Raw genomic sequence first — 16097 nt, forward strand, 5'->3', positions numbered from 1 at the left:
TTCTTCACCCCTTCCTTCCCTCTTTCTCTCTCTCAAACTCTTACCCTCCTGCAGCCAAAACTTGATTAGTTTGAGCACATTGCCATGGACCCTGAGGATGGCTCTGTGCAGCCTCCGCCACAGCCACTAAAAATGGCACAATTGCAAGCATGGCCCCAAATAGGCAGAGCAATGTCCCCAGATGGGGGTCGCCGGGTGGATCCCAATCAGGGCACATGTCGGAGTCTGTCTCTCTATCTCCTCTCCTTTCATTTGGAAAAGAAGAAGAAAAGAAGGATAACTAAACCAAATACACTGAGTTCAATTTCAAAGAGTAGGCATAAAAGCCTTGTTGATGTCTAGAGATAGCTGTCTACCCTTGGTGCCATCAGGTTCTCATCCCCTAGCAGCCTTTGATGTCCATAAACAGGAATAGATGTCCACTTTTTAGTTAAGTGCCTGATAAGGTCCCTTCCAATGAGACTGTCTATTATTTGATATTCTTTCCAATGAACAAAATCTCCAGGGGGCAGTCAAATGATTTTTAATGTCATTGTCTCCTGAATGCTGACTGTGAAAGAAAGTAATTACCAACTTGGTATATTCTTGAAGTGACTCTATCAAACTTTGACAATAGTGTAAGATGTCTCCTTGTGAGAATGTCAGCTGAGTAGTTTCCTCAACTAGGTCTGGCTTAAATGCACTGTGATGCATGAAAAAATGCAAAATCTGAAAAATGAGGAAGCAGGGAGTGGGGAAAAACTAAGTGGCTGTCTTGGGTTTCCATAGCACTGACTATTCATTTAATTATAACCATTGTTTATTTGCACAGTATAACCTAGATGTTCACATCACTTTTTTGACAATGCTACCCATGAGTTTTCAAATCTTTTCAGGAATTTCAGGGGCCCTTCTGAAACACTACAGAGTTATTTCTACATATATTACAATTTTTATTTTTATTTTTTGTATTTTTCCTAAGTAAGTAGCAGGGAGGCAAAGAGGCAGACTCTCGCATGTGCTTGGCCGGGATCCATCCAGCAAGCCAACTAGAGGGCAATGCTCTGCACATCTGGGGCCATCTGCTCCATTGTAACCGGAGCCATTTTAGCACATGAGGTAAGGCTATGTTGCCATCCTCAGCACCCGGGCCAACTTCCTCCAGTAGAGCACTGGCTATGAGAGGGGAGGAGAGAGATAGAGAAGGGAGAGGGGGAAGGGTGGAGAAGCAGATGGTCGCTGCTCCTGTGTGCCCTGACTGGGAATCGAACCCAGGACATCCACACGCCGGGTCTACACTCTACTAGTGAGCCAACTGGCCAGGGTCATATATTAAAATTTTAACCCTTAAAACCTCAATGTGAATTGTAGCCTGAGGTGGCACAGTAAATAGAGCACCAACCTGGAACGTTGAGGACACCAATTGGAAACCCTGGACCTACTGGGTCAAGGCACATATGACAATTAACCAGTGATAGCTACAGTGAAGCAACTACTTCTTGTAGCCACTCCCACCTCCTCTCTCTGTAAAATCAATAACTAAAGGCTTTCTAAAAAATCCCAATGTCTAATGAAAAGTAAGAAGCCAAATAGCATACTTTAGCTTGAATATTTTATAACCTTAAGAAACATTTTTCAGAAACATAAAAGCAAATTATCAACATATAATTATTTTTGAAAAACCCAGGCAAAATGACATATCTGTTCTACTTAAACCAACAAACTTAAGCTAGCTTACAAAGTAAAGATTAATCTTAGATCACATGAACTTGAAAAAACAATTATTTAGTGCCTATATTACTGTGAATTTTAAAATATCCAATTCTTCTTTTTTTTTTTTATGTACATTGACCGCGGGCCATCAGCAGATCGAGAAAACCCTTGCTCGAGCCAGCAACATTGGGCTCAAGCTGGTGAGCTTTTGCTCAAACCAGATGAGCCCTCGCTCAAGCTGGTGACTTCAGGGTCTCGAACCTGGGTGTTCCGCATCCGAGTCCGACACTCTATCAACTGCGCCACAGCCTGGTCAGGCAGAATATCTAATTCTTATAAGCAAGCATTGCCTTTAAATCAATTTTAACAGAACTATCAGGAAGTAGAAAGGTATCTCACTTATACAGTATACATATATATAGATACACATACACAGACACAAACAAAGACCATTTAGCCATGAGAAAATATCACTAGTTATAGAAGAACAATTAGATCTGACTTCTTCCTGGAGGTATTTACAATTTATAATTCTCTTTCACAAGTCAAATTCCAAATGACCTTTCTCCTTTTAAAATAAGGACAGCCATTTATTAAATATTCAAAGAATTGGATTGACACCTAAATAACATCATAGGTGGATCTATTTATCTAAATCTTCATCTTGAAGTTTCAAGAGACCAATTAAATATGGTTTCCAATCATACTGCCTAGTTTTATACATGGCTTTCTCTAATTGTGCATGCGAAAGATTAATTTAGAAGTAGCAAAGGATCCTCATGTTGGCCACTGTAGTTATGTTAGCAGTGCAAAAGAGGCACCAGGCATTAGTGATGAGTGGACTCAGGCCAGACCTCAGTTCAGCAACCTCAGTACTTGAGTTCTAGACAAGAAAGAATTTAGAACCAAGACTCAAACCACATTAGAAAGTTTATTTAGGAAGTCACAGAGTAGAAAACAAAGCCTTAGAATAAATGGGCTCAAGAAACAAGTTACAGAAGCAAAAGAAGGGCCTTGGAGCTTAGGAGAAAGAGAGAGGCAAGGAAAACACCCAAGAGGAAGGGGGAGGGGGAGAGCAGGCATCTTTTCTAGAGACCTGTGTCCTCCATCCTGAGGGCTTTAATCTGAGGTCTCAGGGGAGGACCTCAGTAGAATACTCATCAGCTTCCTCAGTGTGTTTCCTCAGGGTTGTGGCCTCCACTGATTGGTCAGCACCAAGGGAAGGGATCATCAGTCATTGCAGCTGATCCTGATGTCCATGGCATCTCTCCCAGTAGCGTAGCTGGGGAAGGAGAGGAGACAAGGAGGTCTATCATGCCCCAGTCACCCCTTGCAGAGGGGCAACAAATGGTCTCCAAGACAAACAAGAAAAGCCTAGTAGAAGGGGAGGGAGGCGTCAGTTATGTTCACTATGCCACTGATCTCTCCTCCTAGTTTTGCTGCTTTTCTGGGCCTGGAACTGAAACACAGGTGAGGACTAGCTGTCATCTCCAGGTGTTAATGTCAATGGAAAAGTCTGTGCAAGGACTTGTAGTTTTGCCCATTGCTAGGCACCTGGGGCTCTCTGCCCTGGTGACCCTCTGCACCTGGCCTATCATTCTTACTCCGCTCATGCCTGTCTAACTGCCTGCTACACTTACAAATGGGAGGCTGACAGTGCTAGGCCTTGTTGACCTGGAAGGTACAATTTCCATGTTTATTTTGAGATCTGTAGAGTATGAACACACTTCTAGGAGGTAACATAACCTACATGCACGTCTCCAGATGAGCCAAATGCAGTGATATTCCTGTAGGGATGACTTATGCCCTAGAGAAAATTTTTTCTCAGGCACCTAAGAATACCTGAACAAGGGTGGGGAAACTTGCCAGATGCCACCCAAATCTCAACACTCCAAAGCATGGGCCCCTCTTTCCAGGGTGCCCTGCCCCTCTTCTCTGGATTCCCACTGGCTTCTCCAAGATCACGTGTTACTGCATTGAACGAGCCCAGCATCCTTCTCCACCACGCCAGATTCGAGATCTGAACAACTATAATGATCTCACTGGAGATTCAGGTACGGGATGCAAGTGTCCTCTCTCTTTCCAAGCTAAGGAAAGTTTAGGCTCTTGTTTAATCAGCAAAAACTTTGTTCAGACTCTCAGCAAGCAATACAATTAAGAAGACAAAATTAAAGCAGCAACCCATTTTTTTCTTTGCCTGTGTTACTACAATCCTTATTCACCTCAAGGATCCTCTAAAACCAGCTCAGATAAACTCATGGCCTGCTACTTAAGGCCAGGGGGCCCAGAATTTTGAGAAAAACTCAAGTTCCTTCAATGCAAAATGCGAAGCCTGTGGGCACAATGGGCCTTGATTGTACCTCGCACTGGGTCCAGGTCTGCAGGGAGGTCTTGTGGGGGGTTTTAAAGAATCGCACTGACTCTGTCAAGTAAAATGCCAATATAAGAAATGTGTAAACCTGTAGGAAACCCTTCTAAGAGTTTATTTGAGCCAAACTGATGGCATATGCCAGAAGCAAGATCTCAAATCTCCACAAAATAACAGGTTTGCAGCTTATCTTATGCATTTGAAATTAAGGAGGAAATGTGAGGAGCATTATATGAGGAAAAGAAAGTAAAACAGGGATTGGCTTATAGAATAGTTAACAAGATTTTCTGCTCTTTTGAAGGTTAATACCCCCTTCCAGGGATATTACTTCTGATATTTCAAAGCTGTGTTAACCTGGATGTACGGGAACAATAATAAACCAGGCTGTAACTGAAGAACTTATGGGTGTGGGCATGGCTACCTACCGTGCCTACTTAGGAGTTTATGATCAGCTCACCCTATGAAGACACTTTTCACAGAACCCCTTTTGGTCACAGGATTACACTTAAAACAGAGCAGAACTCTCACGCCTGACTTTTTATTAACCCTTAACAGCATAAGACAGTTTTTTTCCTTCTTGCGTACAAGATCTTCCTATTCTACACCCTTCATCCTAGTAGCCCTCATGTTCCATATTATTCCAGAGTCCCCTCTAAGCACAGCCACTTAACGAAATCATTCCCAGACTTCAAAATTCTGAGCTGACTCTCTTTTAAGTCATGAAATCCACATCCTCTGCCCTGGGGCAAAATAATGTCCTGCCTGAATAAACATCAGGAAGATTGTAAGAAAAAATATTCAAATACCAAAGGGAACAATGTAGTGATTTATCACTAATTTTAAAATGTCAATTTAATATTTAAAAAAATGAAAAGCACATGACAAAAAAAAAAATCTCAGATCAATGAGGAAACCCAAAGTCCACATGAATATGCCAGGGTCCAGGCAGATTGGAATGTGAGATCCCACTCCACCCCCGTGACATGAGTGATGGGGCCCAGGTGGACAAGAGGGAGGAAACCTCAGAAAACTTGAGGCCAGGTCGGATGTAGGGAGGCGAGGGAGGGGGGAGCAAAGAGGTACTCAGCACACCCAGAGAAATTTCCTGGGGGGATTCAGATTGCAGAGGAGGAATGAAAGGCTCGGAGAGCTTGGCAAGAAGTGGTAGAAAGTGTTCATGAGGAGGTGGATAGGAGGCAACTGAGAAGGGGTCACAACGCTCAGGTGACTTGAGGGTGGGGCTTGGCTATAGGCACCAACAAGTCACATTAAGGAAGATGAAGGAGTGCTTCCAAGGTCACCTCTGCCCAGCCAACAGTCATCACCAACAGCTTCCTCTGGCAGGCACACCAACTTCAAGTGCAATTTCAGGACACCCCAGGAGGGCCCCCTTGTCACAAATTATCTCCTTCTTAACAATTCCCCAATCACTTTAGGATAGTATATGGTTCTGTACAAGGAACCCCTCTGCAAAGAGCCCATCACAGCATAGAAACACTGTGTTTCCATGTCACTGGCTTCCTCTTTATTCTGTTTTATATAATGCATGAAAAATTATCTTGATGCTGATGTCACCAGTTTGAAACACTACCTTGCCTGCTCAAGGCACATATGGGAGTTGATGCTTCCTGCTCCTTCCTTAATCTCTCTTTCTCTCTTTTTCTCTCTCTCATTCTCTCTCCCTCTCTCCTCTCTAAAATGAATAAATAAAATGGTTTAAAATATTATCTTGAAAGAAAATAGTGAATGAATAAATAATTTCTAAAAAAAAAAAAAAGAGAAAAGAAAATTTGTCTTAGCAAGGGAATAGATGGCATCAAAGGTTAAGAACTACTGAACTAGCCTGACCAGTCATTGGCGCAGTGGATAGAGCATTAAAATAGGATGCAGAGAACAAAGGTTCGAGACCCCGAGGTCACCAGTTTGAGTACTCGTTCAACGAGTTCAAGCAAAGCTCACAAGCTTTGACCCAAAGTCGCTGGTTTGTGTAAGGGGGTTACTCAGTCTGCTGTAGCCCCACAGTCAAGGCATATATGAGAAAGCAATCAATGAACAACAAAAAACTGTGAGGTGTCACAACAAAAAACTGATGATTGATGCTTCTCATTTTTTTTCTTGTCTGCCTGTCCCTATCTATCCCTCTCTCTGACTCTCCCTCTGTTTCTGTAAAAACAAAAAACAAACAACAAAAACTGAACTAGAGGAAGAAGATACTGAGAAAATACCAGCTGTGAGGGAAAAGATGCAATAGCCGGATGTGCCTCATTCATTGGAAGACATGGGATGTTCATTGTATTAGGGGGGTGCCTCCAGAATTTGAGTTCTGTATCCCTTCTGAATATATAACACGCCACCCGCCCAACCCCTCAATCTTCTCACTGAACTCTATTTCCACTAAGTTGGAAAGAGACTCTCAGATAGGGCTGGTGCTGTCCCTTTGGGTCTTTGTTCATTTACCCATTGATCTATTTTTGTAAGTATTTATTCATTGTCTTCTTTCTGCCAGGAAACGGACTATTGCTAGGGATAGAGAAAGGAACATGGCACTCACCAGCCCTGTTCTTATAAAGTTTGCCCTTTAGGTCCCAACAGAAATTTTATCCCTGTTTACATCTCTTCTGAAGCCTTTCCCAATGCCATTTCACACTTCACTTCCTTCTCTAAAGAAGCTCTTGTCAACACTCATCATATTACAATTGTATAAGATAGGTAAGAGTGTCTTGGTCAGAGTTGGTTATTAATTTTTTTAGGTTTTTGTATATCAGTTATGAAAGCTCATTTTTTGTTCTTAGGTTTTAATCATTAGGCATTATTAAGTTTCATCTGCTTTATCCTCGCAACTAGAAAAAACAAAATATTCTTTCTGTACCATCATAAAAATTGCCTGGAGTTCAGACTCTGCTTGAGTCAATAATTTATGCTATTGATTTTGTTTTTTTCTTTAATCTTTCCAGCACATGTAGACTTAACTATCCCAGATATTTTTCTGACAGAGAGAGAATGAGAGATGAGAAGCATCATCTCATACCTGTAGCACCTTAGTTGTTCATTAATTGCTTATCATATGTGCCTTGACTGGCGGGCTCAAGGTTAGTTGTGACCCCTTGCTCAAGCCAGGAACATTGGGTTCAAGCCAGTAACCTTGGGCTTTAAGCCAGCAACCTTTGGGCTCAAACTAGTGACCATAGAATCCTGTTGATGATCCCACTCTTAAGCTGGCAAGCCCAGGCTCAAGCAGGCAAGCTGCATTCAAGGCAGTAACCTCAGTGTTTCAAACCTGGGTCCTCAGCATCCCAGGTCAATGCTCTATGCACTATGCCACCACTGATCAGACAACCATCCCAGATTTAGTCCTTGAATGCTCAAGCCCTTCACACTGTCTGATGGTAGCAGCCTCAGGGAAACTAAACTTTTGCCTTCAGTGAGCATTACGTTGAGTTGACAAGGCCTAACTAAATCAGCTGTTTCTCCCTCCACTGCATATCCAGGTCTGTAAGAACCTCCCCAAGATATTTGTGTTTTCACTGGCTTTAGCTCCAATATGGCCCTGTAACCAAACCTGGTTCCCATTCCTCCATTTCCCTTCGCGAATGCTGCTTTAAGACAGTCCTTTCCCCATTTCAGTAGAGTCACATCATTAAATCTGTTGTAGAAACAAATTCTTATTCCAATATAAGCAGAAAATAAATTATTTACAGATTTGTTCTAGAATCAGTGGAGAGCCTGAGGAACTCACACTCAAATTAGGCAGAAGAAAGGTAAGCCAAACCACACCGTGGAACTCATCCTATAATAACATGCTGCTGCCAACAGAAGCAATAAATGCCACACCATAGACAGCTGGACAAGGCTGCAGTCCCCAGATCACCTGACCCAGGTCTCAGACTCACTGAGCAAACATCTGCCCAGCCTGGACTAAGTATCCTGTTTTCTTAGTCAGGTGAGGAGTCCATCCTGGCACTATCACCTGTGCATTCACTTCACCTGTCAGGGCTCAAAGCCAGCCATTTCCAAAACGACACCTGGCTCTGTCTCCAAATAGTCTGCTCCATGCTCCTGGACCTCAGGAAGTCGAGAACCTTCTAGTCAAGAACCATGAGCACAATAGTGACTTTCCTGCTGTCCCTGTTGCTCCTCTGGGTCCTGAAGTGCCCTTGGAGACTCAAGCTGCTGAGTGTGAAAGAAAGAACTAGCTGTGGAGAAGAATGGAGGAGAGGTGATGAATGGGATGAAGGCAGAAAGGCCCCTGATGGAGCTGGAACTCCCAGTGTACAGTGGGAAAGGCTGTCTGAGGCTTTCAAGTAACTCAGCTCACACTCTTCCAGAAGGATTCAGAGAGCCTCTGGACTTATTCTAAATCAGACCTCAAAGAATAATAATTTTAAAAAATTTTAGTATATAGATGAACAAAATCAAGACCCAGAGAAACAAGTGACCTTACCTAGGGTCACATTCCCAGGACAGTATAAGAATCACACACGTGGAACATTTGTTCCTTCTCTTTTTCAGTGACCTGATGTACCTGTCTGACCCCCAGGGAAAGAGACAGAAACCCTAAGGGGAAAATGTGAAGGCAGGTTACCTGGAGGGATGATTCCTGAAGGACACCCATGCCCTCACCCCACAGGCTATGACAGTGGGCCTGGAAGGCAAGTATCTGGGAGAGCAGCCCATGGGGAGCTTGGGAAGAACCAGTCAATTCTAAGACGGAGAATGAGGCCCTTTTTGGGAGGTGAGAGGCAAACGAAATTTAAGGATGAAGAAATATAAGCTAAACTGTGCAGGTTTCAAATTCATTACATACACAGACTGTCAAAATATGAGTTTTATAACAATTGATAACATTAATCACATCTACTCCTAATTCTCCAAACTCTACCCTCTAAGCTGAGCTCCTAAAGGAAATCATCCCCAGCCTTCTGAATGCTGAGCCAACTCTCTTATCTTTCTAAAAGCCTTAATTTAAGGACTATATATTTTTATTTGGTTACTTCAATTTCAAAATCAGAGCTGAGAAACAGCTTCTTTAAGTGAAATCCACATTCGCCTTCCCTGGGGCAGAATAATGTCGTATCTGAACATAAGGAGGCCTGCAGAAGAGAAATTCAAATGGTTAAGAATGTACAATTAATATTTCAAAATATTATGACACTTTGAAAAAAAATAAGAAAACTTCACTGGACAAAAATCTCAAATGAATGAGAAAACCCAGAATCCAAGTTAGTGGCCAGGGCCAGTAAAGATGAGAATGTTGGATCGCACCCAGCCCATGACAGGAATGAGGGGCCCATCTGGATGAGAGGGAGGAAAGCTCAGAAGACCTGAGTCCTGGCCAGGTGTGGGGCAGGAGGAGAAGGCACAGAGAACACCCCCCACAGAGGGATTCTGATTTCAGAGGAGGTGCGAAGACTGAAGATAATTGGCCAAGAAAAGATAGAAAGATTGTTGCTGACCAGGAGGGCAGAGGCAGCTAAGAGGGGAGGGTCACAAGGCCTTGACAGGAAAGCAACCTGAATTTGGGATTGGGTCGTACGCATCAACTAGTCACATCAGAGAGGAGGCAGGGGTCTGGAGAACCAAATGTGGGTCCATCCTCGGTCACTTTCTGCCCACTCAACTAAAATCCCCTACAGCTTCCTCTGCTGGCAGGACCACCTACCACTGTAACTTCAGGAAGCCCCACGCCAGGAGGACTTCATTGTCACAAACTATCTCCTTCACAATTCCTCAGTCAGTCACTTTAAAATAGCATCCTGCTCTGTTTGAGGGGTAGAGGTGCTGCCAGCAGTCCAATGGCCCACAGGGGCACGTGAAAAGACCTGAATTTCCATAGGATTGGCTTCCTCTGTATTTTCCATGTTTCAATTTACGTATTCAAAATGATCTTGAGACTGACCAGGCGGTGCCACAGTGGATAGACTATCAGACTAGGATGCGGAGGACCCAGGTTTGAGACCCCAGAGTAGCCAGCTTGAGCACGGGCTCATCTGAATGAACAAGCCTCACCACCTTGAGTCCATCGTCACTGGCTTGAGCAAGAGATTACTCACTCTGCTGTAGGCCCCTGCTCAAGACACATATGAGAAAGCAATCAATGAACAACTAAGGTGCCACAACAAAGAATTGATGCTTCTCATCTCTCTCCCTTCCAGTCTGTCCGTCCATCTCTGTCTCTCTCTGTCTGTCACAAAAAAAAAGAAAATCATACAAAATTATCTTGAAAGAAAAAAAATGAGTAAATAGTTTCTAAAAAATATTTAAATAAAATTTATCTTGAGAATAACTGTCAAGGATGTAGATGTACAGAAGGCTAAGAACTGATGACCCTTAGAGGAATGGAGTATGCGGAGAAGACAGGACATGAGGGAAAACGCACAGTAGTGAAATGTGCCTCATTGATCAAAGACCGAGATACTCATTGAATGAGCGTCCTATAGATTCTACCTCCAACTTCCATTGATTCTATCACTCCACCTCTCTTCCCTTCAGTCTTCTATCTAAACCCTGTTTCTATCAAATTGTCCTCCGTGACTTTTCGAGAGGTCTGGCATTGTCTCTTTTTCAGTTTTGCTCATTTATCCATTCACCTATTTTTATAAGTGTTTACTGTCCCTACTTGACCAGGCTGTGGTGCAGTGAATAGAATGTCAGCCAGGGACACTGAGGACCCAGGTTCAAAACGCCAAGGTCAACGCCTGGAGTGTGGGCTCATCTGGTGTGAGCACAAGCTCACCAGCTTGAGCACGGGGTCACTGGCTTGAGCGTGGAATTATAGAGATGACCCCATGGTCTCTGGCTTGAGCCCAAAGTCCCTGGCTTGAGCCCAAGGTCATTTGCTTGAGCAAGGAGTCACTGGCTCAGCTGTAGTTCCCCCACCCCCTGGTCAGGGCACATATGAGAAAGTAATTAAAGAGCAACTAAAGTGAAGTAACTATGAGTTGATGCTTCTCATCTCTATCCCTTCTTGTCTGTCTGCCCCTCTCTCTTCTCATTTGGCTCCTCATGAAAAAATAAATAAAAAATTTTAAAAATGTTTACTATCTCCTTTTACACCAGGCACTGGTCTAAGTATAAGGGACATAAAAATGACCATGACAATACCATCACTATTACGTAGAAAAATTTTCCCTGGTGCCAGATGAAATTCTATACCTGTTCGATATCGTGCCCAATGACAACATCTCATGAAGCCTTCTTGATACCATTCCACACTTTGGTTTGTTCTGCAGACCTCTTGTCCCCCACTGTAAGTAACAATTGTACAAGATTTGTAGGAATGTCTCCGTCACACTTGACTCTTAGACGTTCTAGGTTTGTGAATGAGTTATGCAACCTTGTTTTAATCACTAGGCACTATTAGGTTTACATCTGTTTTGTCCTTGGAACTAGAAGAGACAAAAGAATTCTTCTGCTACATGAGAAACGGCCTGGTTTTCAGGTTGTGCTTTGAATTGATAATTTTTCTTTTTATTTACTGTATATTTCTTTAAGCTTTTCAGCACTTATGGACTCAAATATCCCAAACTCTTTTCTTGAATTCCTCAAGCTCATCACACTGCCCTATGATAGCAGCTACTTGGGAACTAAAAATTTGCCTTTACTAAGCATTTTACTCTAGTTGACCAAAATAGATGATTCAGGCAGTTGTTTGACCCTCCACTGTTTATCACAGCCTGCAGGACCATGCCCAACATTGGGCTTTTAACTGCATTCAGCTCCAATCTGGCCCCATAACCAAGCCTGGTTCCCTTTCCTCCATTTATCTGAGTGACTGTTGCCTGAAAACATCCTGTCATATTTCAGTAGCAGTCACATCATTAGTTGATGGAACAGATTCCTATTCCGACTTTAAGCAGAAAATGCATTTATTTACCAGCTATTTCTCAGAATCATTGGAGACAATCCAAATTAGGCATGAGAAGCACAGGTCCAACCACACCATAGAACTACTCCTATAAGCATATGCTTCTGCCAACAAGGTGACAAATGTGTGGACACATGCAAAGTCCAAACACCAGATTGGCTGTCGGAACTCCCCATTGGCAGACAATCCATAGACTTACTGAATACAACATCCGCCATGCCTGGCCTGTGTATCCTGTTTTCTCACAGTTGGGAGAGGAGCCCATCCTGGCATTCTCATTGGCCTGTGCATTTAACTCACCAGGGAAGGGCTCAAAGCCAGCCATTCCCAAAAATATAACTGGAACTCTCTCCAAGTAGTCCGCTCCAGGACACAGAGAAGCACAGTACCTTCCACTCAGACAAAATGAGCACAACGGTGCCTGTCCTGCTGTCTCTACTACTTGTTCTGGGTCCTGCATTCTCCCAGAAGACCCAAGATGGTGAGTTGGGAAGCAAGGGCTGGGTATAGAGAGGAACAGAAGAGAGGTAATGAAGGAGATAGGTGGGCAGAAAGAGGGCCCCAAATGAAGCCAAGATTCCCAGTGTACAGGAGGAATGGCTGTTTGAGGTTGTCAACTAACTCAGATTATACACTTGTAGAAGCATTTAGGGAGTCTCTGGACTCATGCTAAATAAGGCCTTAAAGAATTAGAACCTAAATTCTTATTAGACAAGTGACAAAACTAAGACCGGGACAAGTGAAGTGACCTGTCCTGGGTCAAGCAGCCTGGACAGAGCAAAGCCCACAGGTGGAAATTTTTGTTTCTCCCTCCTTTCAATGGCTGGACATACCTGTCTGACTCTCAGGGAGAAAGACACAACTCCATAGAGCACTTGTAAAACATATTAACTGAAAGATGCTTTTAGAAACAGACCAGGCCCTGGCCGGTTGGCTCAGTGGTAGAGTGTCGGTCTGGCATGCAGGAATCCCGAGTTCGACTCCCGGTATGGCACACAGGAGAAGCACCCATCTGCTTCTCTACTCCCCCCCCCTCCTTCCTCTCTGTCTCTCTCTTCCCCTCCTGCAGCCAAGGCTCCATTGGAGCAAAGATTGCCAGGGTACTGAGGATGGCTCTGTGGCCTCTGCTGGAATGGTGCTGGAATGGCTCTGATTGCAGCAGAGCGACACCCCAAGATGGGCAGAGCATCGTCCCCTGGTGGGCATGCCAGGTGGATCCCTGTCGGGCGCATGCAGGAGTCTCAAGCTTCGGACAAATTCAAAAGAAAAGAAAAGAAAAAAAAGAAACAGACCCATTCTGTCACTCCACAGTGAGATGCTACGACAATGGCCTGGGAGGCCAGTTGAAGCTCGGGCAGAACCAAAGTCGATTTTAGGACAGCGTATTGAGGACATTTTTAGTATACAATATTTCAGGATAAGGAATGTAAACACAACTGTGTAAGTTTAAAATTTATAACATTTTCTGACACACTATTACGAATATTTTTATAACAATTGATCATATTTTGATTGTTAATCACATCCTACATTGTAATAGAATATAGTCAGCGTTACCCTGACAGAAAGCATGAATCTCATGCATATGCCAGAAAGAGAGGTTTATTTTAAGGATACAACTCAAAACCATTATAGAGGCTGGGAAGTGTGAAATCGGCGGGAAAGGTCAGCACACTGGAGACCAGAGAAGAGATTACGCTGCCATCTCGGGCCCAAAGGCAGGCTGGAGGCAGAGTTCCTGCTTCCTGTGGAGAACTCAGCCTCTTCTCTGTGGCCTTCAACTGATTAGTGGAGGCCCAGTCACATTACAGAGGGGAATCTGCTTCACTCAGCATCCACTGAGTAAAATGGTAATCACATGTATAAACTAATTACTGAGAGTAACTTCAGTACTGAAACTAGAAACCTGCTATATGGCCTAACATTAGTAACATCCATGAGAGTTAGATCAGGATTCCATTTCAAAATTAATTATGAAAATGCCCCACCCTCTAACACTTCCTACCTCCCACTAAAGTGCAGGGACAGGCATGGCAATTCTGAGGTCCATTCTGGTCTTAGCTTTTGCTGATCCATTCTAAGTCATAAACTAAGGATTCTAGTCAATTTCTCTCTATGATATGCCTGTTGGCTTGGCAGTGGGGAGAAGGCAGGTGTATAAAATGTCTGCCCAGAAAGGATGGAGATGAGTAAGTGTGAGCAGGACTGCTTGAAACAACTGACACCTTGGTTGAAATATTAAGCAGAGCCTGACCTGTGGTGGTGCAGTGGAAAAATCCACAACCTGGAGTGCTGAGGTTGCTGGTTCCAAACCCCTGGCTTGCCTGGTCAAGGCACATACGAGGAGCAACTATGAGTTGATGCTTCCCTCTCCTTCTATCTCTCTCTAATAACAATAAAATCTTTACTTTCTAAGTTGAAAAAAGAGAATTAATAAGAAAGAAGTTCTTGTGAGAGGGGGCAGAGAAAGGTCTGAATCACAGCAGCAGACAGAATCTAGGGGCAGGGCTCAAACTAGGGAAGGCAGGAGCCATCAAGTCCACTGGAGGTTTGGGAAAAAAAACAATGCAGGAGCATTCACATTTCTCAGTTGCAGTAGTCAATGCACGAGGGTGGGCAGGAGGTGCTGGGAGGCAAGAAAGTAGCCACGGGTATTCCACTATCCAGCAAGGAAGGCTCATGGAATGCTTCAAGTTCTCTGATCTGGAAGTTTTCTTGATGAGGCAGGTAAAAGCTGAGAGATCTACTCATCCCAGACTCCGGGGCTGGGGAGAAACGTGAGCGGGAAACCAACCCCTTTAGACCCTCAACCTCCATGTTGTGTCTCTCCACAGATCGTCCCTCTGTATCAATCACCAGCCAGGTGGGCCCAGAAGGACACAGCACGTACATCAAATGCATGATCAACGGCTTTTACCCAGAGCCAATTAGTATGTACTGGACTCGGGAAAGCAATGTAGTGGAGAATGAGTTGGAGAATGACAGTCTTCTCACTGAAAATGGCAATTACCTGTACTGGGTGGTGGTGGAAGTCCCCTCTTCGGAAAGACCTCTCTATTCCTGCAACGTAGAACACAGCAGCCTGGCCCAGCCCCTCGTTGTTCCATGGAATGAGGGACAGGAATCTGGAAACCAGTAGTCACCCTTTCACTGGGGCATGACAGAGGTGAGCTCAGAATGGCCATCACCGCCATCGGCAAGACCCGGAGAAGCCATGAAGAGAACAGACAGGTGGTGCATTTGGAGACACAGGCTTGAGTGCTGGTCACTGAGCTGACTCACTGTTGTGTTTCCCCTTAGTGTTTCCCATGATCTCATCTGTGATATCTAATCAACACTAATCACCTTGCCTGACAAACATAGTAAGTCAGATTATTAAACTTTAGATGCTATAGAAATGTCACTCGATTTTATCAATCATCCTGCCCCAGGCATTTGAATCATTTTTAAATCTTGGTACCCATTGGAAGCAATGTTCACTGCCCATCTTTTCCTGAGGTCCCCACTGTTGTGTGGCATGACCACCTGGTATCTTGAGTGTCGTTCAGGCACCCACTCCTGATGTCCCCTCTAGTTATGAGGCCATGGAACTCTGCGACTCCTTTAATTCAACCTGAAGCCTCTTCTGTACCTCAGTTTCCCCAGCATTCCCTTACCCCCGTGAGACACTGCCTTCTCCTCCAGCTACTCCAGCTCTCCCACACCAAGCTGGCCTTCGGGTCCACACACAGCTATAGGCTACTTGAGAGGCTTCATCCCTCCAGGATGCACTCCCTGGCAGGCAAGAATCATTTGAATTCTTGGATTCACCCAAATTCATTTAATTGGAAGTTTTTTTGACATGAAAAACTTGTATAATTTTATTTATTTATTTTTAAATGAATTTCTTGTGGTCAGTAGGTTTTTGAATTGTCTCCCACCACCATATACAGGTTTGTGCATGTAAAAACTATTCATACCTATAGAGAATTTTATAATAGTTTATTTTAGACAAAGTGATGACATATGCCACAGAGCAAGATCTCAAATGCTCTGGACAATAACAGTTTTGCAGATTCTTTTATTCATCTGAGAATAAGAAAAGTGCCTGACTTTGGTGGTACAGTGGATAGAGCATCAATTTCGGACAATGAGGTTCCAGGTTGGAAACCCTGAGGTCACTAGCTTGAGCAT

At 43.8% G+C, this 16097-nt stretch overlaps 1 protein-coding gene across 1 annotated transcript; it reads left to right on the plus strand.

Moving 5' to 3' along the window:
• The first annotated feature begins 12118 nt into the window (after positions 1–12118).
• On the plus strand, positions 12119–15257 carry LOC136334301 (zinc-alpha-2-glycoprotein-like). Its single transcript, XM_066274332.1, has 2 exons — positions 12119–12405; positions 14759–15257. Exons 1-2 carry the CDS (start codon positions 12330–12332, stop codon positions 15061–15063), a joined length of 381 nt encoding a protein of 126 aa, XP_066130429.1. The 5' UTR covers positions 12119–12329; the 3' UTR covers positions 15064–15257.
• The last annotated feature ends 840 nt before the right edge of the window (positions 15258–16097 follow it).

This window comes from Saccopteryx bilineata, chromosome 4 (assembly GCF_036850765.1).
Source record: "Saccopteryx bilineata isolate mSacBil1 chromosome 4, mSacBil1_pri_phased_curated, whole genome shotgun sequence".
Taxonomy (NCBI): domain Eukaryota; kingdom Metazoa; phylum Chordata; class Mammalia; order Chiroptera; family Emballonuridae; genus Saccopteryx; species Saccopteryx bilineata.